Source organism: Melospiza georgiana, chromosome 5 (genome assembly GCF_028018845.1).
Source record: "Melospiza georgiana isolate bMelGeo1 chromosome 5, bMelGeo1.pri, whole genome shotgun sequence".
Classification (NCBI taxonomy): domain Eukaryota; kingdom Metazoa; phylum Chordata; class Aves; order Passeriformes; family Passerellidae; genus Melospiza; species Melospiza georgiana.
In genome coordinates this window covers 15,668,690-15,692,937 of record NC_080434.1, presented here as the reverse complement: position 1 = coordinate 15,692,937, position 24,248 = coordinate 15,668,690, and the positions used below count along the sequence as shown (strand labels likewise).

Below are 24,248 nucleotides of genomic sequence, written 5' to 3'. Positions count from 1 at the left end.
GCAAAACACAACTCGTGAAAATGTTTCTATACCAATGAATGCAGCTTGAGGAACAAGCAATAGTGACCTGGAAACTTTTGCCAGGTGCCAGAGACTTGATATTGTTGGCATAAGTGAAACTGGTGGGACAAGTCCTGTGACTGGAGTGCCCTGGGATGGTTGGATGGTTACAGGCTCTTCAGGAGGGAAAGGCAGGGCAGAAGAGGCAGGCAGGTGACATGGAATACAAGGGTTGGAATGTATGCAGCTGTAATGGCACAGTTGAGAGCCTCTGGGTGAGAATCAAGGGGCAGACAAATAACATGGATGTCAGCGTGGGCATCTACTGTAGACCCATCACTGTGCTCTGTACTATTCCCTCCTCACTTTTCCTTCCTTCATTCTTATTTGTCCTCTTTAGATCCCGATCTTAGAATGGAGGCTTTTCTCCTGCTCTAGTTTTCATCTTGAAACAACCTCAGAGAAATGTACAGACTGTAATGGGGAAGAGACATGTGCATTTGTGTCCCATCATGGGCATGCTAGAGGTGCTATTCCTAGGCTATCAGAAATCATAAAGTAAAGTTCCTCCTTGGCAATGTAATTGCAGAGTGAAGTGGTAGAGGATGTGTTATGATCACAGCTAGTCCCCCAAAGGAATTTTTTCTGAGCAAATAAAAGAAAAAACAGAAAGGCAAGGCTATGGTCCTAATGGGTCCCCCCCAAGTTGAGATATTCCATCATTCTATGATAGCATGGACTCAAAATCAGCAATTGTTCCAAGAGTCCTGTTCTCTATTTTAACATTTCTTCCCTAGCCATTCTCCTCCAGTAGGATGAACTCAATCAATTGCTCATTTTAATAGACCTCTGTCAGAATTGTTTTCTATATCTCTGCTAGGTACAATATATGAGTGAATCTAACTCCCACTTTCCTTACCTCATTTGCCTCACACCACTACCATTTTGTAAGAGGTGCAAAATATTTCTGTTCTTATGGAAATTAAAGCACCAGGGCGTCTTTTAGAATAGGCAATTATTAATACTGCTAACAAATCTTGCAGGATATGGTCTAGTTTGTCCTTCACAGTAGAATGCAAAAATTGTCTCTGAAACAGGTGCCCACTTACACTGAACAGAAACGTAATGCTGGGTCATTAATAAGGGAACTCATATCAGACTCTGACTTGTAATTAAAAATTACAGAAACCTGATGCTGGCAGCAGGAAAGATAAGATTTGTACTTAGCCCTCATAACTGCGTTTCAGCATACATTCCACAGAGATTTCTGTCAAATATTCTACCATCTTTCCACCTCTTTGATACAGGCAGCAAACAACCAGAACATAAAGTGGGGGACACAAAACTGACTACCAAGATGAAGACAAACACCTTGAGGTCTGTGCCTGTGTGTAAGGGCATCTGACTTCACAGATCAGCTCTTAAAGCTTATCAAATACATGACTACATACAGCAAGTCAGGATAGCAATTCTTTAGATTGTAGATACACAGGATTGGCCATTGAAAAGTTAATCATTAAATCCATGCCTGCTGACATACAAGTTTGATCTTATTTTCCCTCTATTACCTGGATAAGACAAAAACAACAACAATCTCCTGTCTGAAACAGATACAAAAAATCTGCATGGCAAGAGGATCTCAGTATCAGCTCCCTGCAATAATTACATACATTTCAAATGTTTTGCAGAGGTGCCAGCTCCCCATGGCCCTTAACAACTGCAAGCAGGGCAGACAGAAATTCTCATTACACCCATCAGTGGTGGGTGTGCAAGTCCGGGGGACTAGAGCATCACATGGATGTGTTAAGGAAAAATAACAGTACATATTTGAAAGATCTTTTTACAACTATTGTGTAGATTATCCACTCAACAGCAGACACTAGACATGTCTTCAGAGCCATGAAGTGCCAGCACAAGTAGCACATTTATGTCCTTAGGTGTGAGATGAGATCATAAGCCATCTGTATGGAATGCTATCTAGGAAGCAGGTGAATGAATTCCTTATTTGTTACAGGACTTTTGCAATTTGTTGGTTTCAGCTTGAAACACTGCCAACCCTGTGGGCTATCTGCCAGAGAGCATTTGTCCTCTGGAATTGCTTTCCAGCCCTTGTACAATGCAGAAGACAGAATGGGAATCAAAGCACCAACACAAACCTCTGCGGACACTGCACTGAACGTGTAAACGTGGGGCTGACCTCTTCCCAAACACAGAAACAGTTCCCAAACACACACAGTGCACATCTTAGCCTGGTCCTCCAATAAGCTCTCGCTCATCCTGTTTCTCCTACACATCACCTTTTCCAATGCCTCAGCAGAAAACAGCTCTGGGGGAACCTGAAGAACCCAGGGGATGTGAACCAACAAACCTGGCTACACTGGAATGAAGCAAATGTGTCCTTGGAAAAAAAAATTCCTTTCTTGACAGACGTTCCCCTTACTGCTGTGGTGAAAATAGCTCCAATACCACAGACAGTAAAGCTTCAACCCAGCAGCAATGTGTCTTTGTCATACACACCACATCTTCACTGCCTTTAACTTGGTTTTCTTTCTTTTTTTGTTTTTTTTTTGGTTTTTTTTTAGATTTTTAACTTCTTTGCAAATATTGTGGTGTAAATGGCCACCAGGTCAACTGCTCCAACCTGGCAAAAAGAGTATGCCAAGGAAGCCCCAGCAAAGACGCAGATCTCCTCCCTCCACACCTGCCAGAATCATCTGGAAGGAATAATCCAACCTTTCTGAGTTCTCTGAGCCTTTCAGGCAGGGAGGGCAGGCAATGACCCAAGGGCAGAGTCACTGATAAGGCAATGACCCATGGGCAGAGTCACTGATAAGGCAATGACCCATGGGCAGAGTCACTGATAAAAGGCTCCCTGGAGGACTTCTGCCCCCATCCATCTCCCTGCCGCTATCCAGCTCCTCCCCTCAGCACTCCCTGTGCAGCATCCAGCCCCCGACACACATTAACCAGCGCTCTCCAGAGACGGTGCCGCGCCGGGACTGCTCCCGCTCCACGCCTGGCGGATCCTGCAGCACGCCCGGGCAGCAGCTTCCCTCCAGCCCGCCACAGCGACAGACACGGCTCCGCTAAGACCACATGGCCACTGCGGGAAAAGTAAGGAAAAGGCATTTCCCACCCTCCTTTCCCAGGTGCCCTGCTCTTGGCCAAATCCGCTGCAGAAGGCTCAGCCTGCACACCACTCCGTGTGCCCTCTTTCCTCTGACCTTATTCTCCCTCCTCTCCCAAACCCCTGAGAATTTCACCAGACTCTGCTCTCGGGCAACTGCACACGTCCAGACCTGCATTTCGTAGTGCATTCCCCCTCTGTCCTGCCCGGCTGCTCAGGAGACAAAATTTGCAATTGTGCTGCCCTGAAAAACACCCTCCTGCTCAAAAATCCCACCCTGAGCTCCTGCTCTGGCAGCAAACGCAGCTCTTCAGTGGTGCCCTCTTCAGCTGCTCACCTCCTGCACTCAGCCTTGTCCATGGCAATAGCCTTTCCAGGCTGCAAGCCCCATCTTGCTGATGCCAAACTGCTTTGAGTTGATCGGGGAAGGGTTTGTGCCATGTCACACGCAAATCAAAACTTGCTAAAGGAAATAAAGTATCCAGGTGCCCATCAGATGGGGACAATTCCGTAGTCCCTCTCTCTCACCTTCAGCCCACAGTCTCACAAGGCTGACATCAAAGCTCTCCATTGGCATTTCCATCAGGTAGGGTCTGCAGTGCTCATGGCAGCACAGTCTGGCCAGTCACACTTGGGGATATTATGAAAACTCCACCAAAGCCATCAGAACCCAGCAGCTTTCGAAGGCTACACCTGATACTCTTTGTGTCACAAACCACAAATGGGGTTTCCTCAGACCCTAAACCAGGCCAGTGGTCATTGGACAGCACGTGGTTTCAGGTGCAGTTGAGCATCACCAGGTTTGAGCACCTCGGGTTTAGGTGATTGCAGGATGACTTCCCCCAACCGCGTGCTAAAGGCAAACGTTCCCATGCAATTCCTCTTGGTTGTTTCCAGGTTATCAGGTGCAGGGCTGCTGTTGCCTGGGCCCCGGGCAAACTCTCTGTTGAGGAGGTGGAAGTTGCACCCCCAAAGGCAGGGGAAGTCCGGATCAAGGTAAAAATACATCTCAATAACTTTTCCTTCCTTCCTTGTGGGAATTGCTCTTCTTGTGGTTATACCTTCAGTAAAACTCAGGGATCTGTATTCTCCAAGAGGCTTTCATTGCCCAGAGCTGCCTTGGCTCAAATGCACCATCTGCCAGGGGCTCCTTTTTGGACTAAATCTTGTCTAAGCTGTCACATCGGAATTCCTGTCTCCAGCCCTTTCTCTACTGGACAGGGCTCTGGTGTCCACACTGTGGCCTCTCCTCCTCTTCCACCTCCAGCTCAGTGCAGAGGAAAGCCACATGGAGCATTCAGAGTGAGAAGGGGAATGCCCAGCCTGGGCTCAGTGTGCTGCCATAGAGTGCCAGCACTGACTGAGGGGCATCATAACATCCCTGGGAAAATTGCTTCCACAAACTGAGTTAGACAGAGGCCAGGTCATCTGCTTGTTCCTCTCCAAACAGCTTGTGGCCACAGGCATCTGTGGCACAGATGATCACGTTCTGCAAGGCTGCTTTCCCAATGCAGAATTCCCAGTGATCCCTGGCCATGAAGGAGCTGGAATTGTGGAAAGCGTTGGAGAAGGAGTGACCTCTGTGAAACCAGGTAACTGACACACACACATAAAAACCATCACATGCCCAGGAAACAGCTCTCACACAGGCAGAATCCTTAGACTCACATAACATGGAATATTGCTTTCTTCCAGGTGACAAAGTGATCTTAGTTGGCGTCCCTCAGTGTGGGGAATGCAGCTTCTGCCGGAATCCTGAATCCAATTATTGCCAGAAGTCCCAGTAAGTTTACTTTGCCTTCCCCTACACCTACATGGGATGGAACTTTATGACAAATATGCCACCCCCATCAGTGCTTCACTCAATCAAATGCAAATACTTGCATCTCCTCCACAGTTTCTCTGAACCACAAAACCTGCTGCCGGACAAGACCAGCCGCTTCTCATGCAAAGGGAAGCAGATCCATCACTTCCTGTGGGTCAGCGCCTTTGCAGAATACACCGTGGTCCCAGAGTACACTGTTGCCAAGATAGATGCTGCAGCACCTCTAGACAAAGTCTGCTTGTTTGGCTGTGGGTTTCCCACAGGCTATGGGGCTGCCATCAACACAGCCAAGGTTGGTGTTCAGGCGTGTTTAGCACCCCAGGGTCACCCTCACATGCTCATCAATCCTGTGCAAAAGGAACCTTCTCCTCCTCCTGCTCTTGCTGCTGGAGACTCACAGGCTCCCATCTGTGCAGGTAAAACCAGGCTCCACCTGTGCTGTTTTTGGCCTTGGAGGAATTGGCCTCTCTATTGTCATGGGCTGCAAGGCAGCTGGAGCTTCCCGCATCATTGCCGTGGACATCAACAAGGACAAGTTTGCCAAGGCCAAGGAGCTGGGAGCTACCGACTGCATCAACCCTCGAGACTTCCAGAAGCCCATCCAGGAGGTGCTCACTGAGATGACCGGGCAGGGTGTGGACTACTCCTTTGAGGCCTTCGGGCACAAGGACACCATGGTAGGTGGCACTTGAGCACCTGTCCTCCCTCCCAGATCATCACAGGCTCCTCTCAGGGCAAAATTGACCCCATGGGGAGATCCTCACAGGCTGCCTGCAGTGCTGGGCATATGTTTGTGAGAGAAAACAGCATGATCTTAAAAAAAGCCCCATGCTCTCCAGGTGTGCTCCACACGGGGACATGCATGTTTTCAGATTCCCAGGGAGGAGCAGGAGATTGCACAAAAAGTGCACTCCCATGGCTGACCCATAAGGGCTCTCTCTCATTCTCCTGCCTGTCCCATCAGATTGCTGCCTTGGCTTCCTGCAATATGAGCACTGGTGTCTTTGTGATGGTTGGAGAAGTGGATGCTGGTTCAGAGATTTCCATCGATCCCACACTTCTGCTGACTGGGCGTACATGGAAAGGGACTTTGGTTGGAGGTATTGTACTTCAGAGGCACTCTAAACAATTCAGCTTTTTCTTTCTTGGCAGTTGACAATCCATAGGAAAAGAGGGTTTTCAAGTAAGAGACAACTAAAGAGGAGCACTGCATTGCCTGTATTGAACATTAGCATTAGACAGGCAAATAATCGTCCACCTGTGTCACACAGTAACCCACTCATCCCAAAGAGCAGAAAACATCTCACAAGGTTGTGGCACCAGCACTGGTCACTAGTCCTGACCCTGACAGTAACACTACCGTACCAAAAGAGCCTTTCTCCCAATATTCATGCAGCTGCTCTCTCCTGTTTATAGGCTATAAGACGAGAGAATGTATCCCCAAATTAGTTTCCGACTACTTGGAGAAGAAATTCAATCCGGACTTGCTGATCACGCACACTCTGCCATTTGCTAGAGTGAACGAGGGATTTGAGTTGCTCCGTGCAGGAAAAAGGTGAGACCCTGAACCAGCAGGAGGTTCAGCAAACCTCAGCACCTCCTCCTAAAGTTCCAACAGGCAGAGCATGCAACACTGGCTTCCCAAAGAGCACCTGAGCCTTTTGAGGATGCAGGGCCTCCCAGCTGAGTGCTGGCAAGATCTGCCACAGCCCCGAGGGAAGAGCCCATGTTCAGCACAGGGAACCCTCCTGCTCACGGTTCAGCTCAGCACAGATCCTGTGGCCTTATCCCGTGAGGGGCTCCCCTCAGCAGGGATTTGAAGGCTGCCCCACTGCTGCACGCCTCATGCAGCTCAGTCAGGAAGAGGCTGGATGACAGAGAAGGTGGCCGGTCCCCAGGCACACCTGCCTGCCACACTGCCTGCTCCTGAGCTGCAGCCAAGCCTCCCTTCCCTTCCACGTTTCAGTATCCGCACTGTGCTGCTCTTCTGAGGGACGCGGCCTAGGAAGCCGAGCGGAGGGACCAGCGCAGCAGGTGCTCTCCTGGCCCGGGCCCTTCTCACCCAGCACCTCCCCCTGTGGGGCACCAGGAGAAGAGAATGAGGAACTCACCTGTGCTGCTGCCACTGCTGGTCCTGCTGTGCCCAGACAGGACATGAAAGGATGTCTCTCCCAGGAAAATGCTTTTACTAATAAAGGTTTTTAAACCAACTCTTCTAATACTGTGCACTCCATCAATAGAGCTTCCAGGGCCTTGGGTCAATTGGTTGATAGATCAGGAACACTGGTAGTGATTTCCTTGACCTGTCGGTAACAAGGAATGATACTGGTAGGAATAGACAGATCCTTGGGGTCCATGCATGGCTCCAAGGCTGGTGCAAGCAAAACAAAAATACTGAGTATTTGACTGTGGGGTGATCCATTCACCACCTCACATACAGACACCTGACAGGATGAGCCGTTCCCAGAGGGGAGAAGGAGTTCTAGCACAGGAGCTAGCATGGCTGCTTGACAGAGCTTTAAACTAGTCTGGGAAGGGGATTGGGAGAACACCAGGCTGGCCAGTGATGAGCAGTGGCACTGTGTGCCAAAGCCTGAGGAAAGGAGCAGGAAGGGAACCCCTCAATCTGCTTCATAAGTGTTGGCTGCAAAGCACCACTCGTGAAAATGTTTCTATACCAATGAACGCAGCTTGAGGAACAAGCAATGGTGACCTGGAAACTTTTGCCAGGTGCCAGAGACTTGATATCGTTGGCATAAGTGAAACTGGTGGGACAAGTCCTGTGACTGGAGTGCCCTGGGATGGTTGGATGGTTATAGGCTCTTCAGGAGGGAAAGGCAGGGCAAAAGAGGCAGGCAGGTGACATGGAGTAGAAGGGTTGGAATGTATGCAGCTGTAATGGCACAGTTGAGAGCCTCTGGGTGAGAATCAAGGGGCAGAGAAATAACATGGATGTCAGCATGGGCATCTACTGTAGACCCATCACTGTGCTCTGTACTATTCCCTCCTCACTTTTCCTTTCTTCATTCTTATTTGTCCTCTTTAGATCCCAATCTTAGAATGGAGGCTTTTCTCCTGCTCTAGTTTTCATCTTGAAACAACCTCAGAGAAATGTACAGACTGTAATGGGGAAGAGACATGTGCATTTGTGTCCCATCATGGGCATGCTAGAGGTGCTATTCCTAGGCTATCAGAAATCATAAAGTAAAGTTCCTCCTTGGCAATGTAACTGCAGAGTGAAGTGGTAGAGGACGTGTTATGATCACAGCTAGTCCCCCAAAGGAAATTTTTCTGAGCAAAAGAAAGGAAAAACAGAAAGGCAAGGCTGTGGTCCTAATGGGTCCCCCCCAAGTTGAGATATTCCATCATTCCATGATAGCATGTGTTGTATTCATATTGCTGTACAATTATATTTCCTGAGTCCCATACCTTCTCTCAATGGTCTTCTCACGGCAGATCTTCACAACAGTGATGTTATTGCTTCTCAGTCAGGACTCCTCTCCCCAGCTCTCCCTGACCACCCCGCCCCCTTTTATCTCAGCTACCTCCATGGGCTACAGCTGCTGCCCAATCAAGGACATCACAGCTGCAGCCCATTTACAATAACCAGAATCAGGGCAGGGTCACTAATACAATACAAAGATCTTAAACTGCCATACATATATTTACAATACATAAGTTAACTCAGGCCCCCACAAGCATGGACTCAAAATCAGCAATTGTTCCAAGAGTCCTGTTCTCTATTTTAACATTTCTTCCCAGCCATTCTCCTCCACTAGGATGAACTCAATCAATTGCTCATTTTAATAGACCTCTGTCAGAATTGTTTTCTATATCTCTGCTAGGTACAATATATCAGAGTGAATCTAACTCCCACTTTCCTTACCTCATTTGCCTCACACCACTACCATTTTGTAAGAGGTGCAAAATATTTCTGTTCTTATGGAAATTAAAGCACCAGGGCATCTTTTAGAATAGGCAATTATTAATACTGCTAACAAATCTTGCAGGATATGGTCTAGTTTGTCCTTCACAGTAGAATGCAAAAATTGTCTCTGAAACAGGTGCCCACTTACACTGAACAGAAATGTAATGCTGGGTCATTAATAAGGGAACTCATATCAGACTCTGACTTGTAATTAAAAATTACAGAAACCTGATGCTGGCAGCAGGAAAGATAAGATTTGTACTTAGCCCTCATAACTGCGTTTCAGCATACATTCCACAGAGATTTCTGTCAAATATTCTACCGTCTTTCCACCTCTTTGATACAGGCAGCAAACAACCAGAACATAAAGTAGGGGACACAAAACTGACTACCAAGATGAAGACAAACACCTTGAGGTCTGTGCCTGTGTGTAAGGGCATCTGACCTCATAGATCAGCTCTTAAAGCTTATCAAATACATGACTACATACAGCAAGTCTGGATAGCAATTCTTTAGAATGTAGACACACAGGATTGGCCATTGAAAAGTTAATCATTAAATCCATACCTGCTGACATACAAGTTTGATCTTATTTTCCCTCTATTACCTGGATAAGACAAAAACAACAACAATCTCCTGTCTGAAACAGATACAAAAAATCTGCATGGCAAGAGGATCTCAGTATCAGCTCCCTACAATAATTACATACATTTCAAATGTTTTGCAGAGGTGCCGGCTCCCCTTGGCCCTTCACAACTGCAAGCAGGGCAGACAGAAATTCTCATTACACCCATCAGTGGTGGGTGTGCAAGTCCGGGGGACTAGAGCATCACATGGATGTTTTAAGGAAAAATAACAGTACATATTTGAAAGATCTTTTTACAACTATTGTGTAGATTATCCACTCAACAGCAGACATTAGACATGTCTTCAGAGCCATGAAGTGCCAGCACAAGTAGCACATTTATGTCCTTAGGTGTGAGATGAGATCATAAGCCATCTGTATGGAATGCTATATAGGAAGCAGGTGAATGAATTCCTTATTTGTTACAGGACTTTTGCAATTTGTTGGTTTCAGCTTGAAACACTGCCAACCCTATGGGCTATCTGCCATAGAGCATTCGTCCTCTGGAATTGCCTTCCAGTCCTTGTGCAATGCAGAAGACAGAATGGGAATCAAAGCCAGCTACTCTGTGTCCCAGGAGTTCTGTACGGTGGATCTGTCTGCACAGCCTACAGAGTATTTTTGGTTTTGGCTGAGCACTTAAATCAGCCCACCTTGGGGCTGAAGAGGGCACTGCAAGGCACAGGAAAGCCCATGAAAATCCTGGACAAGAACTGTATTCTTCTTCTACAGCATCTGGTGGGTGCCCTGCTAGGATAAGAGGCATGAAATATAGCAAGTTTGATCAGATATTAGGAGGAAATTCTTTACTGTGACAGTGCTGAGGCACTGGAACAGGCTGAGAAGTGGCTGATGCCCCATCCCTGGCGCATCTGAGGCCACTCAGATGTGGCTATGAGCGACTTCCTCTAGTGAGAAGTGTTCCTGCCCATGGCAGGGGGGGTGGTACAACATGATCTTTAAGGTCCCACGTAACCAAGGCCATTCTGTGATTTTGTGAAGGACATGTGAATGTACCATAGAGCAGAATGTGCCACGCTTGAGTCTACAGAGCAATGCCTTCCTCATTCATGAATGTTACACTTTTTTCTGATCATGTCTACTCCCGTTTGGTAATCCAAATGTCAACAGATATCTTTTGATTTAAAAGAAAAAAGAAACCTATATATAACTATATCATTATTCCCAATAGGCAAAGAGCTAACTCCTCCTCATTATAGCATTCTAAATACTCAGAGATCCAAAAGGGGGTTTATGTCATTAGTGGCAGTCTTCTAGGAAATTATCCCATGCCTTAGGTTTGCAAAAGTGTCTTTTCAGCCACACAGAAGGAAGATTCCTTTATAACTGTGGGGGTTACATCACACTCGGGCTGCTCATCTCAGCCTGGTCCTCCAACAAGCTCTCGCTCATCCACTCCCTGCAATACACCACCTTGTCCAATGCCTCAGCAGAAAACAGCTCTGGGGAACCTGAAAAGCCTGGGTGGAGTGAACCTACCTACAAACCTGGTTACACTGGAGTGAAGCAAACGTGTCCTTGGAAAAAAAATCCTTTCTTGACAGATGTTCCCCTTACAGCTGTGGTGAAAATAGCTCCAATACCACAGACAGTAAAGCTTCAACCCAGCAGCAATGTGTCTTTGTCATCCACACCACATCTTCACTGCCTTTAACTTGGTTTTCTTTCTTTGTTTGTTTTGTTTTGTTTTTTTTTTAGATTTTTAACTTCTTTGCAAATATTGTGGTGTAAATGGCCACCAGGTCAACTGCTCCAACCTGGCAAAAAGAGTATGCCAAGGAAGCCCCAGCAGAGATGCAGATCTCCTCCCTCCACACCTGCCAGAATCATCTGGAAGGAATAATCCAACCTTTCTGAGTTCTCTGAGCCTTTCAGGCAGGGAGGGCAGGCAATGACCCAAGGGCAGAGTCACTGATAAGGCAATGACCCAAGGGCAGAGTCACTGATAAGGCAATGACCCATGGGCAGAGTCACTCATAAAAGGCTCCCTGGAGGACTTCTGCCCCCATCCATCTCCCTGCCGCTATCCAGCTCCTCCCCTCAGCACTCCCTGTGCAGCATCCAGCCCCCGACACACATTAACCAGCGCTCTCCAGAGACGGTGCCGCGCCGGGACTGCTCCCGCTCCACGCCTGGCGGATCCTGCAGCACGCCCGGGCAGCAGCTTCCCTCCAGCCCGCCACAGCGACAGACACGGCTCCGCTAAGACCACATGGCCACTGCGGGAAAAGTAAGGAAAAGGCATTTCCCATCCTCCTTTCCAGGTGCCCTGCTCTTGGCCAAATCCGCTGCAGAAGGCTCAGCCGGCACACCACTCCGTGTGCCCTCTTTCCTCTGACCTTACTCTCCCTCCTCTCCCAAATCCCTGAGAATTTCACCAGACTCGGCTCTCGGGCAACTGCACACGTCCAGACCTGCATTCGGTAGTGCATTCCCCCTCTGTCCTGCTCGGCTGCTCAGGAGACAAAATTTGCAATTGTGCTACCCTGAAAAACACCCTCCTGCTCAAAAATCCCACCCTGAGCTCCTGCTCTGGCAGCAAACGCAGCTCTTCAGTGGTGCCCTCTTCAGCTGCTCACCTCCTCACTCAGCCTTGTCCATGGCAATAGCCTTTCCAGGCTGCAAGCCCCATCTTGCTGATGCCAAACTGCTTTGAGTTGATCGGGGAAGGGTTTGTGCCATGTCACACGCAAATCAAAACTTGCTAAAGGAAATAAAGTATCCAGGTACCCATCAGATGGGGACAATTCTGTAGTCCCTCTCTCTCACCTTCAGCCCACAGTGTCACAAGGCTGACATCAAAGCTCTCCATTGGCATTTCCATCAGGTAGGGTCTGCAGTGCTCATGGCAGCACAGTCTGGCCAGTCACACTTGGGGATATTATGAAAACTCCACCAAAGCCATCAGAACCCAGCAGCTTTCGAAGGCTACACCTGATACTCTGTGTCACAAACCACAAATGGGGTTTCCTCAGACCCTAAACCAGGCCAGTGGTCATTGGACAGCACGTGGTTTCAGGTGCAGTTGAGCATCACCAGGGTTGAGCACCTCGGGTTTAGGTGATTGCAGGATGACTTCCCCCAACCGCGTGCTAAAGGCAAACGTTCCCATGCAATGAATTCCTCTTGGTTGTTTCCAGGTTATCAGGTGCAGGGCTGCTGTTGCCTGGGCCCCGGGCAAACTCTCTGTTGAGGAGGTGGAAGTTGCACCCCCAAAGGCAGGGGAAGTCCGGATCAAGGTAAAAATACATCTCAATGACTTTTTCTTCCTTCCTTGTGGGAATTGCTCTTCTTGTGGTTATACCTTCAGTAAAACTCAGGGATCTGTATTCTCCAAGAGTCTTTCATTGCCCAGAGCTGCCTTGGCTCAAATGCACCATCTGCCAGGGGCTCCTTTTTGGACTAAATCTTGTCTAAGCTGTCACATCGGAATTCCTGTCTCCAGCCCTTGCTCTGCTGGACAGGGCTCTGGTGTCCACACTGTGGCCTCTCCTCCTCTTCCACCTCCAGCTCAGTGCAGAGGAAAGCCACATGGAGCATTCAGAGTGAGAAGGGGAAAGCCCAGCCTGGGCTCAGTGTGCTGCCATAGAGTGCCAGCACTGACTGAGGGGCATCATAACATCCCTGGGAAAATTGCTTCCACAAACTGAGTTAGACAGAGGCCAGGTCATCTGCTTGTTCCTCTCCAAACAGCTTGTGGCCACAGGCATCTGTGGCACAGATGATCACGTTCTGCAAGGCTGCTTTCCCAACGCAGAATTCCCAGTGATCCCTGGCCATGAAGGAGCTGGAATTGTGGAAAGCGTTGGAGAAGGAGTGACCTCTGTGAAACCAGGTAACTGACACACACACACAAAAAACATCACATGCCCAGGAAACAGCTCTCACACAGGCAGAATCCTTAGACTCACATAACATGGAATATTGCTTTCTTCCAGGTGACAAAGTGATCTTAGTTGGCGTCCCTCAGTGTGGGGAATGCAGCTTCTGCCGGAATCCTGAATCCAATTATTGCCAGAAGTCCCAGTAAGTTTATTTTGCCTTCCCCTACACCTACATGGGTTGGAACTTTATGACAAATATGCCACCCCCATTAGTGCTTCACTCAATCAAATGCAAATACTTGCATCTCCTCCACAGTTTCTCTGAACCACAAAACCTGCTGCCGGACAAGACCAGCCGCTTCTCATGCAAAGGAAAGCAGATCCATCACTTCCTGTGGGTCAGCGCCTTTGCAGAATACACCGTGGTCCCAGAGTACACTGTTGCCAAGATAGATGCTGCAGCACCTCTGGACAAAGTCTGCTTGTTTGGCTGTGGGTTTCCCACAGGCTATGGGGCTGCCATCAACACAGCCAAGGTTGGTGTTCAGGCATGTTTAGCACCCCAGGGTCACCCTCACATGCTCATCAATCCTGTGCAAAAGGAACCTTCTCCTCCTGCTCTTGCTGCTGGAGACTCACGGGCTCCCATCTGTGTAGGTAAAACCAGGCTCCACCTGTGCTGTTTTTGGCCTTGGAGGAATTGGCCTCTCTATAGTCATGGGCTGCAAGGCAGCTGGAGCTTCCCGCATCATTGCCGTGGACATCAACAAGGACAAGTTTGCCAAGGCCAAGGAGCTGGGAGCCACCGACTGCATCAACCCTCGAGACTTCCAGAAGCCCATCCAGGAGGTGCTCACTGAGATGACCGGGCAGGGTGTGGACTACTCCTTTGAGGCCTTCGGGCACAAGGACACCATGGTAGGTGGCACTTGAGCACCTGTCCTCCCTCCCAGATCATCACAGGCTCCTCTCAGGGCAAAATTGACCCCATGGGGAGATCCTCACAGGCTGCCTGCAGTGCTGGGCATATGTTTGTGAGAGAAAACAGCATGATCTTAAAAAAAGCCCCATGCTCTCCAGGTGTGCTCCACAAGGGGACATGCATGTTTTCAGATTCCCAGGGAGGAGCAGGAGATTGCACAAAAAGTGCACTCCCATGGCTGACCCATAAGGTCTTTCTCTCATTCTCCTGCCTGTCCCATCAGATTGCTGCCTTGGCTTCCTGCAATATGAGCACTGGTGTCTTTGTGATGGTTGGAGAAGTGGATGCTGGTTCAGAGATTTCCATCGATCCCACACTTCTGCTGACTGGGCGTACATGGAAAGGGACTTTGGTTGGAGGTATTGTACTTCAGAGGCACTCTAAACAATTCAGCTTTTTCTTTCTTGGCAGTTGACAATCCATAGGAAAAGAGGGTTTTCAAGTAAGAGACAACTAAAGAGGAGCACGCCACTGCCTTTATTGAACATTAGCATTAGACATGCAAATAGTCCTCCACCTGTGTCACACAGTAACCCACTCATCCCAAAGAGCAGAAAACATCTCACAAGGGTGTGGCACCAGCACTGGTCACTAGTCCTGACCCTGACAGTAACACTACCGTACCAAAAGAGCCTTTCTCCCAATATTCATGCAGCTGCTCTCTCCTGTTTCTAGGCTGGAAGACGAGAGAATGTATCCCCAAATTAGTTTCCGACTACTTGGAGAAGAAATTCAATCCGGACTTGCTGATCACGCACACTCTCCCATTTGCTAGAGTGAACGAGGGATTTGAGTTGCTCCGTGCAGGAAAAAGGTGAGACCCTGAACCAGCAGGAGGTTCAGCAAACCTCAGCACCTCCTCCTAAAGTTCCAACAGGCAGAGCATGCAACACTGGCTTCCCAAAGAGCACCTGAGCCTTTTGAGGATGCAGGGCCTCCCAGCTGAGTGCTGGCAAGATCTGCCACAGCCCCGAGGGAAGAGGCCATGTTCAGCACAGGGAACCCTCCTGCTCATGGTTCAGCTCAGCACAGATCCTGTGGCCTTATCCCGTGAGGGGCTCCCCTCAGCAGGGATTTGAAGGCTGCCCCACTGCTGCACGCCTCATGCAGCTCAGTCAGGAAGAGGCTGGATGGCAGAGAAGCTGGCCGGTCCCCAGGCACACCTGCCTGCCACACTGCCTGCTCCTGAGCTGCAGCCAAGCCTCCCTTCCCTTCCACGTTTCAGTATCCGCACTGTCCTGCTCTTCTGAGGGACGCGGCCTAGGAAGCCGAGCGGAGGGACCAGCGCAGCAGGTGCTCTCCTGGCCCGGGCCCTTCTCACCCAGCACCTCCCCCTGTGGGGCACCAGGAGAAGAGAATGAGGAACTCACCTGTGCTGCTGTCACTGCTGGTCCTGCTGTGCCCAGTCAGGTCATGAAAGGATGTCTCTCCCAGGAAAATGCTTTTACTAATAAAGGTTTTTAAACCAACTCTTCTAATACTGTGCACTCCATCAATAGAGCTTCCAGGGCCTTGGGTCAATTGGTTGATAGATCAGGAACACTGGTCGTGATTGCCTTGACCTGTCGGTAACAAGGAATGATACTGGTAGGAATAGACAGATCCTTGGGGTCCATGCATGGCTCCAAGGCTGGTGCAAGCAAAACAAAAATACTGGGTATTTGACTGTGGGGTGATCCATTCACCACCTCGTATACAGACACCTGACAGGATAAGCCATTCTCAGAGGGGAGGAGTTCTAGCACAGGAGCTAGCATGGCTGCTTGACAGAGCTTTAAACTAGTCTGGGAAGGGGATTGGGAGAACACCAGGCTGGCCAGTGATGAGCAGTGGCACTGTGTGCCAAAGCCTGAGGAAAGGAGGAGGAAGGGAACCCCTCAATCTGCTTCATAAGTGTTGGCTGCAAAACACAACTCGTGAAAATGTTTCTATACCAATGAATGCAGCTTGAGGAACAAGCAATAGTGACCTGGAAACTTTTGCCAGGTGCCAGAAACTTGATATTGTTGGCATAAGTGAAACTGGTGGGACAAGTCCTGTGACTGGAGTGCCCTGGGATGGTTGGATGGTTACAGGCTCTTCAGGAGGGAAAGGCAGGGCAGAAGAGGCAGGCAGGTGACATGGAATAGGAGGGTTGGAATGTATGCAGCTGTAATGGCACAGTTGAGAGCCTCTGGGTGAGAATCAAGGGGCAGACAAATAACGTGGATGTCAGCATGGGCATCGACTGTAGACCCATCACTGTGCTCTGTACTATTCCCTCCTCACTTTTCCTTCCTTCATTCTTATTTGTCCTCTTTAGATCCCGATCCTAGAATGGAGGCTTTTCTCCTGCTCTAGTTTTCATCTTGAAACAACCTCAGAGAAATGTACAGACTGTAATGGGGAAGAGACATGTGCATTTGTGTCCCATCATGGGCATGCTAGAGGTGCTATTCCTAGGCTATCAGAAATCATAAAGTAAAGTTCCTCCTTGGCAATGTAATTGCAGAGTGAAGTGGTAGAGGATGTATTATGATCACAGCTAGTCCCCCAAAGGAAATTTTTCTGAGCAAATAAAAGAAAAAACAGAAAGGCAAGGCTATGGTCCTAATGGGTCCCCCCCAAGTTGAGATATTCCATCATTCCATGATAGCATGGACTCAAAATCAGCAATTGTTCCAAGAGTCCTGTTCTCTATTTTAACATTTCTTCCCTAGCCATTCTCCTCCAGTAGGATGAACTCAATCAATTGCTCATTTTAATAGACCTCTGTCAGAATTGTTTTCTATATCTCTGCTAGGTACAATATATCAGAGTGAATCTAACTCCCACTTTCCTTACCTCATTTGCCTCAGACCACTACCATTTTGTAAGAGGTGCAAAATATTTCTGTTCTTATGGAAATTAAAGCACCAGGGCGTCTTTTAGAATAGGCAATTATTAATACTGCTAACAAATCTTGCAGGATATGGTCTAGTTTGTCCTTCACAGTAGAATGCAAAAATTGTCTCTGAAACAGGTGCCCACTTACACTGAACAGAAATGTAATGCTGGGTCATCAATAAGGGAACTCCTATCAGACTCTGACTTGTAATTAAAAATTACAGAAACCTGATGCTGGCAGCAGGAAAGATAAGATTTGTACTTAGCCCTCATAACTGCGTTTCAGCATACATTCCACAGAGATTTCTGTCAAATATTCTACCGTCTTTCCACCTCTTTGATACAGGCAGCAAACAACCAGAACATAAAGTGGGGGACACAAAACTGACTACCAAGATGAAGACAAACACCTTGAGGTCTGTGCCTGTGTGTAAGGGCATCTGACCTCACAGATCAGCTCTTAAAGCTTATCAAATACATGACTACATACAGCAAGTCAGGATAGCAATTCTTTAGATTGTAGATACACAGGATTGGCCATTGAAAAGTTAATCATTAAATCCATGCCTGCTGACATACAAGTTTGATCTTATTTTCCCTCTATTACCTGGATAAGACAAAAACAACAACAATCTCCTGTCTGAAACAGATACAAAAAATCTGCATGGCAAGAGGATCTCAGTATCAGCTCCCTACAATAATTACATACATTTCAAATGTTTTGCAGAGGTGCCGGCTCCCCTTGGCCCTTCACAACTGCAAGCAGGGCAGACAGAAATTCTCATTACACATCAGTGGTGGGTGTGCAAGTCCAGGGGACTAGAGCATCACATGGATGTTTTAAGGAAAAATAACAGTACATATTTGAAAGATCTTTTTACAACTATTGTGTAGATTATCCACTCAACAGCAGACATTAGACATGTCTTCAGAGCCATGAAGTGCCAGCACAAGTAGCACATTTATGTCCTTAGGTGTGAGATGAGATCATAAGCCATCTGTATGGAATGCTATCTAGGAAGCAGGTGAATGAATTCCTTATTTGTTACAGGACTTTTGCAATTTGTTGGTTTCAGCTTGAAACACTGCCAACCCTATGGGCTATCTGCCAGAGAGCATTGTGTCCTCTGGAATTGCTTTCCAGCCCTTGTACAATGCAGAAGACAGAATGGGAATCAAAGCACCAACACAAACCTCTGCGGACACTGCACTGAACGTGTAAACGTGGGGCTGACCTCTTCCCAAACACAGAAACAGTTCCCAAACACACACAGTGCACATCTTAGCCTGGTCCTCCAATAAGCTCTCGCTCATCCTGTTTCTCCTACACATCACCTTTTCCAATGCCTCAGCAGAAAACAGCTCTGGGGGAACCTGAAGAGCCCAGGGGATGTGAACCAACAAACCTGGCTACACTGGAATGAAGCAAACGTGTCCTTGGAAAAAAAAATTCCTTTCTTGACAGACATTCCCCTTACTGCTGTGGTGAAAATAGCTCCAATACCACAGACAGTAAAGCTTCAACCCAGACAGAAATGTGTCCTTGTCATCCACACAAGGTCTTCACTGCCTTTAACTGGATTTTTTTTAATTTTTAACTTCTTTGCAAATATTGTGGTGTAAATGGCCACCAGGTCAACTGCTCCAACCTGGCAGAAAGAGTATGCCAAGGAAGCCCCAGCAGAGATGCAGATCTCCTCCCTCCACACCTGCCAGAAGCAACTGGAAGAAATAAACCAACCTTTCTGAGTTCTCTGAGCCTTTCAGGCAGGGAGGGCTGGCAATGACCCAAGGGCAGAGTCACTGATAAAAGGCTCCCTGGAGGACTTCTGCCCCCATCCATCTCCCTGCCGCTATCCAGCTCCTCCCCTCAGCACTCCCTGTGCAGCATCCAGCCCCCGACACACATTAACCAGCGCTCTCCAGAGACGGTGCCGCGCCGGGACTGCTCCCGCTCCACGCCTGGCGGATCCTGCAGCACGCCCGGGCAGCAGCTTCCCTCCAGCCCGCCACAGCGACAGACACGGCTCCGCTAGGACCACATGGCCACTGCGGGAAAAGTAAGGACAAGGCATTTCCCATCCTCCTTTCCAGGTGCCCTGCTCTTGGCCAAATCCGCTGCAGAAGGCTCAGCCGGCACACCACTCCGTGTGCCCTCTTTCCTCTGACCTTACTCTCCCTCCTCTCCCAAATCCCTGAGAATTTCACCAGACTCGGCTCTCGGGCAACTGCACACGTCCAGACCTGCATTCGGTAGTGCATTCCCCCTCTGTCCTGCTCGGCTGCTCAGGAGACAAAATTTGCAATTGTGCTACCCTGAAAAACACCCTCCTGCTCAAAAATCCCACCCTGAGCTCCTGCTCAGGCAGCAAACGCAGCTCTTCAGCTGCTCACCTCCTGCACTCAGCCTTATCCATGGCAATAGCCTTTCAAGGCTGCAAGCCCCATCTTGCTGATGCCAAACTGCTTTGAGTTGATCGGGGAAGGGTTTGTGCCATGTCACACGCAAATCAAAACTTGCTAAAGGAAATAAAGTATCCAGGTGCCCATCAGATGGGGACAATTCCGTAGTCCCTCTCTCTCACCATCAGCCCAGTGTGTCACAAGGCTGACATCAAAGCTCTCCATTGGCATTTCCATCAGGTAGGGTCTGCAGTGCTCATGGCAGCACAGTCTGGCCAGTCACACTTGGGGATATTATGAAAACTCCACCAAAGCCATCAGAACCCAGCAGCTTTCGAAGGCTACACCTGATACTCTTTGTGTCACAAACCACAAATGGGGTTTCCTCAGACCCTAAACCAGGCCAGTGGTCATTGGACAGCACGTGGTTTCAGGTGCAGTTGAGCATCACCAGGGTTGAGCACCTCGGGTTTAGGTGATTGCAGGATGACTTCCCCCAACCGCGTGCTAAAGGCAAACGTTCCCATGCAATTCCTCTTGGTTGTTTCCAGGTTATCAGGTGCAGGGCTGCTGTTGCCTGGGCCCCGGGCAAACTCTCTGTTGAGGAGGTGGAAGTTGCACCCCCAAAGGCAGGAGAAGTCCGGATCAAGGTAAAAATACATCTCAATAACTTTTCCTTCCTTCCTTGTGGGAATTGCTCTTCTTGTGGTTATACCTTCAGTAAAACTCAGGGATCTGTATTCTCCAAGAGTCTTTCATTGCCCAGAGCTGCCTTGGCTCAAATGCACCATCTGCCAGGGGCTCCTTTTTGGACTAAATCTTGTCTAAGCTGTCACATCGGAATTCCTGTCTCCAGCCCTTGCTCTGCTGGACAGGGCTCTGGTGTCCACACTGTGGCCTCTCCTCCTCTTCCACCTCCAGCTCAGTGCAGAGGAAAGCCACATGGAGCATTCAGAGTGAGAAGGGGAAAGCCCAGCCTGGGCTCAGTGTGCTGCCATAGAGTGCCAGCACTGACTGAGGGGCATCATAACATCCCTGGGAAAATTGCTTCCACAAACTGAGTTAGAGGCCAGGACATCTGCTTGTTCCTCTCCAAACAGCTTGTGGCCACAGGCATCTGTCGCACAGATGATCACGTTCTGCAAGGCTGCTTTCCCAACGCAGAATTCCCAGTTATCCCTGGCCATGAAGGAGCTGGAATTGTGGAAAGCGTTGGAGAAGGAGTGACCTCTGTGAAACCAGGTAACTGACACACACACACAAAAAATCACATGAGCAGGAATCAGATCTGGCACAGGTAGCATCCTTAGAACCACATAACATGGGATATTGCTTTCTTCCAGGCGACAAAGTGATCCCACTTTGCCACCCTCAGTGTGGGAAATGCAGCTTCTGCCGGAATCCTGAATCCAATTACTGCCAGAAGTCTCAGTAAGTTTACTTTGCCTTCCCCTACACCTACATGGGATGGACTTTATGACAAATCAGTGCTTCACTCAATCAAATACAAATACTTGCATCTCCTCCCCAGTTTCTCTGAACCACAAAACCTGCTGCCGGACAAGACCAGCCGCTTCTCATGCAAAGGAAAGCAGATCCATCACTTCCTGTGGGTCAGCACATTTGCAGAATACACCGTGGTCCCAGAGTACACTGTTGCCAAGATAGATGCTGCAGCACCTCTAGACAAAGTCTGCTTGTTTGGCTGTGGGTTTTCCACAGGCTATGGGGCTGCCATCAACACAGCCAAGGTTGGTGTTCAGGCGTGTTGAGCACCCCAGGGTCACCCTCTCATACTCATCAATCCTGTGCAAACGAAATCTTCTCCTCCTCCTGCTCTTGCTGCTGGAGACTCACGGGCTCCCATCTGTGCAGGTAAAACCAGGCTCCACCTGTGCTGTTTTTGGCCTTGGAGGAATTGGCCTCTCTATAGTCATGGGCTGCAAGGCAGCTGGAGCTTCCCGCATCATTGCCGTGGACATCAACAAGGACAAGTTTGCCAAGGCCAAGGAGCTGGGAGCCACCGACTGCATCAACCCTCGAGACTTCCAGAAGCCCATCCAGGAGGTGCTCACTGAGATGACCGGGCAGGGTGTGGACTACTCCTTTGAGGCCATCGGGCACAAGGACACCATGGTAGGTGGCACTTGAGCACCTGTCCTCCCTCCCAGATCATCACAGGCTCCTCTCAGGGCAAAATTGACCCCATGGGGAGATCCTCACAGGCTGCCTGCAGTGCTGGGCATATGTTTGTGACAGAAAACAGCATGATCTTAAAAAAAGCCCCATGCTCTCCAGGGTGCTCCACAAGGGGACATGCATGTTTTCAGATTCCCAGGGAGGAGCAGGAGATTGCACAAAAAGTGCACTCCCATGACTGACCCATAAGGTCTTTCTCTCATTCTCCTGCCTGTCCCATCAGATTGCTGCCTTGGCTTCCTGCAATATGAGCACTGGTGTCTTTGTGATGGTTGGAGAAGTGGATGCTGGTTCAGAGATTTCCATCGATCCCACACTTCTGCTGATTGGGCGTACATGGAAAGGGACTTTGGTTGGAGGTATTGTACTTCAGAAGGCACTCTAAACAATTCAGCTTTTTCTTTCTTGGCAGTTGGCAATCCATAGGAAAAGAGGGTTGAAAATCCATAGGAAAAGAGGGTTTTCAAGTAAGAGACAACTAAAGAGGAGCACGCCACAGCCTTTATTGAACATTAGCATTAGACAGGCAAATAATCGTCCACCTGTGTCACACAGTAACCCACTCATCCCAAAGAGCAGAAAACATCTCACAAGGGTGTGGCACCAGCACTGGTCACTAGTCCTGACCCTGACAGTAACACTACCGTACCAAAAGAGCCTTTCTCCCAATATTCATGCAGCTGCTCTCTCCTGTTTCTAGGCTGGAAGATGAGAGAATGTATCCCCAAATTAGTTTCCGACTACTTGGAGAAGAAATTCAATCCGGACTTGCTGATCACGCACACTCTGCCATTTGCTAGAGTGAACGAGGGATTTGAGTTGCTCCGTGCAGGAAAAAGGTGAGACCCTGAACCAGCAGGAGGTTCAGCAAACCTCAGCACCTCCTCCTAAAGTTCCAACAGGCAGAGCATGCAACACTGGCTTCCCAAAGAGCACCTGAGCCTTTTGAGGATGCAGGGCCTCCCAGCTGAGTGCTGGCAAGATCTGCCACAGCCCCGAGGGAAGAGCCCATGTTCAGCACAGGGAACCCTCCTGCTCATGGTTCAGCTCAGCACAGATCCTGTGGCCTTATCCCGTGAGGGGCTCCCCTCAGCAGGGATTTGAAGGCTGCCCCACTGCTGCACGCCTCATGCAGCTCAGTCAGGAAGAGGCTGGATGGCAGAGAAGGTGGCCGGTCCCCAGGCACACCTGCCTGCCACACTGCCTGCTCCTGAGCTGCAGCCAAGCCTCCCTTCCCTTCCACGTTTCAGTATCCGCACTGTGCTGCTCTTCTGAGGGACGCGGCCTAGGAAGCCGAGCGGAGGGACCAGCGCAGCAGGTGCTCCCCTGGCCCGGGCCCTTCTCACCCAGCACCTCCCCCTGTGGGGCACCAGGAGAAGAGAATGAGGAACTCACCTGTGCTGCTGCCACTGCTGGTCCTGCTGTGCCCAGACAGGACATGAAAGGATGTCTCTCCCAGGAAAATGCTTTTACTAATAAAGGTTTACTGTCAAACTCGTCCCATGCAGTGCACTCAATCAAAAGTGTTCCCAGAGGACAGGGGGAGCTCCCCCTCACATCACATCTGTTCTACCACACCCTTTTTCTCAGCAGTGAGCAATGGCCTGTGCCCCCCCTCTGCTGCTGCCCCCACCTTCATCTCCCTCAGAGAACTGGGCCTGCTTCTCTCTGTCCCTGTCCCAGCTGGGTGAATGGTGCAGCTTCCAGCAAAGCCCAGCAGGGAAACCACCCCTGCTGCTGCTGCTCTGAAGCATATTATAGAAAGCAGTAGATAACTTTCCTATAATGATGTAACTCTCATAGAGCTTCCATGGATGCTGTTTCATTTTTGGCAAATGTTATTGTACTTTCAATATATTTTCCACACCAAGTCCCACGGTATATTAAAGTACAACTCTGAAAAATATTCCCCAAAGAACAGGCTTATCATGGTCATTCTGCTAAACAGATCCTTCTATCAGTTTCTGACACTGTACCCATAACATTACTGTGCCTTTTGACCTCTTTTGTGCAACACTTATCACATCCCACAGCCATTTGATCTTCTGGAAACCCCTTAGCACAATCTGCAATCATATAGAATATCATGAACACACAAATGAGTTATCAAAGGTAAACAAATTCCATCCTGTCCACGAATTTTTACTACCTCATGCCATGCCTATTGAGGGCTTTGTCTTTGGGAAGATTTTTTTTTTAAGCATCCATGCCATGTCCCACATATCTTCCCCTCCAAGTTGTGTCTACCTCCTTGATTTTTCCCATGCTTTTGCAACATCTGTGAGCTTAATTTTGACCTGGTTTGGTCTTTTGCACTGCAGCTCATTTTCTCAGAGACCATTTTCTGGTAGTCTCTAAATGTCCCAATTTTCTGGTTTTTTGGGTTTTTTTTCTGTTGCATTTCATTTCATCCTATCTGCTTTCCAGGGTGTTTGTAAGTCTTTCTTTT

The 24,248-nt window shown here is 48.8% G+C and overlaps 3 protein-coding genes across 3 annotated transcripts; all 3 read left to right on the top strand.

Annotated features, from left to right (window-relative positions):
* Nucleotides 1–3,096: 3,096 nt before the first annotated feature.
* Nucleotides 3,097–6,943, top strand: LOC131083510 (alcohol dehydrogenase 1-like). The gene is made up of 9 exons (XM_058024288.1): nucleotides 3,097–3,114; nucleotides 4,025–4,123; nucleotides 4,578–4,719; nucleotides 4,823–4,910; nucleotides 5,025–5,244; nucleotides 5,369–5,629; nucleotides 5,917–6,052; nucleotides 6,369–6,507; nucleotides 6,919–6,943. The coding sequence occupies exons 1-9, from the start codon at nucleotides 3,097–3,099 to the stop codon at nucleotides 6,941–6,943; spliced, it is 1,128 nt and encodes a 375-aa protein (XP_057880271.1).
* Nucleotides 6,944–11,738: 4,795 nt separating this feature from the next.
* On the top strand, nucleotides 11,739–15,634 carry LOC131083281 (alcohol dehydrogenase 1-like). The gene is made up of 9 exons (XM_058023774.1): nucleotides 11,739–11,756; nucleotides 12,667–12,765; nucleotides 13,220–13,361; nucleotides 13,465–13,552; nucleotides 13,667–13,886; nucleotides 14,008–14,268; nucleotides 14,556–14,691; nucleotides 15,008–15,146; nucleotides 15,558–15,634. Exons 1-9 carry the CDS (start codon nucleotides 11,739–11,741, stop codon nucleotides 15,580–15,582), a joined length of 1,128 nt encoding a protein of 375 aa, XP_057879757.1. The 3' UTR covers nucleotides 15,583–15,634.
* A 3,605-nt stretch (nucleotides 15,635–19,239) lies between these two features.
* LOC131083280 (alcohol dehydrogenase 1-like) lies at nucleotides 19,240–23,284 on the top strand. The gene is made up of 9 exons (XM_058023773.1): nucleotides 19,240–19,257; nucleotides 20,152–20,250; nucleotides 20,701–20,842; nucleotides 20,944–21,031; nucleotides 21,132–21,351; nucleotides 21,476–21,736; nucleotides 22,023–22,158; nucleotides 22,500–22,638; nucleotides 23,050–23,284. Exons 1-9 carry the CDS (start codon nucleotides 19,240–19,242, stop codon nucleotides 23,072–23,074), a joined length of 1,128 nt encoding a protein of 375 aa, XP_057879756.1. The 3' UTR covers nucleotides 23,075–23,284.
* The last annotated feature ends 964 nt before the right edge of the window (nucleotides 23,285–24,248 follow it).

Excerpts from the sequence above, each read along its gene's own strand:
- LOC131083280 (XM_058023773.1), top strand. Across the intron at positions 20,251-20,700 it reads CAGGAGAAGTCCGGATCAAG|CTTGTGGCCACAGGCATCTG; the intron begins GTAAAAATACAT and ends CTCTCCAAACAG. Across the intron at positions 21,737-22,022 it reads TCGGGCACAAGGACACCATG|ATTGCTGCCTTGGCTTCCTG; the intron begins GTAGGTGGCACT and ends CTGTCCCATCAG.
- LOC131083510 (XM_058024288.1), top strand. Across the intron at positions 4,124-4,577 it reads CAGGGGAAGTCCGGATCAAG|CTTGTGGCCACAGGCATCTG; the intron begins GTAAAAATACAT and ends CTCTCCAAACAG. Across the intron at positions 6,508-6,918 it reads TTGCTCCGTGCAGGAAAAAG|TATCCGCACTGTGCTGCTCT; the intron begins GTGAGACCCTGA and ends TCCACGTTTCAG.
- LOC131083281 (XM_058023774.1), top strand. Across the intron at positions 13,362-13,464 it reads AGTGACCTCTGTGAAACCAG|GTGACAAAGTGATCTTAGTT; the intron begins GTAACTGACACA and ends GCTTTCTTCCAG. Across the intron at positions 14,269-14,555 it reads TCGGGCACAAGGACACCATG|ATTGCTGCCTTGGCTTCCTG; the intron begins GTAGGTGGCACT and ends CTGTCCCATCAG.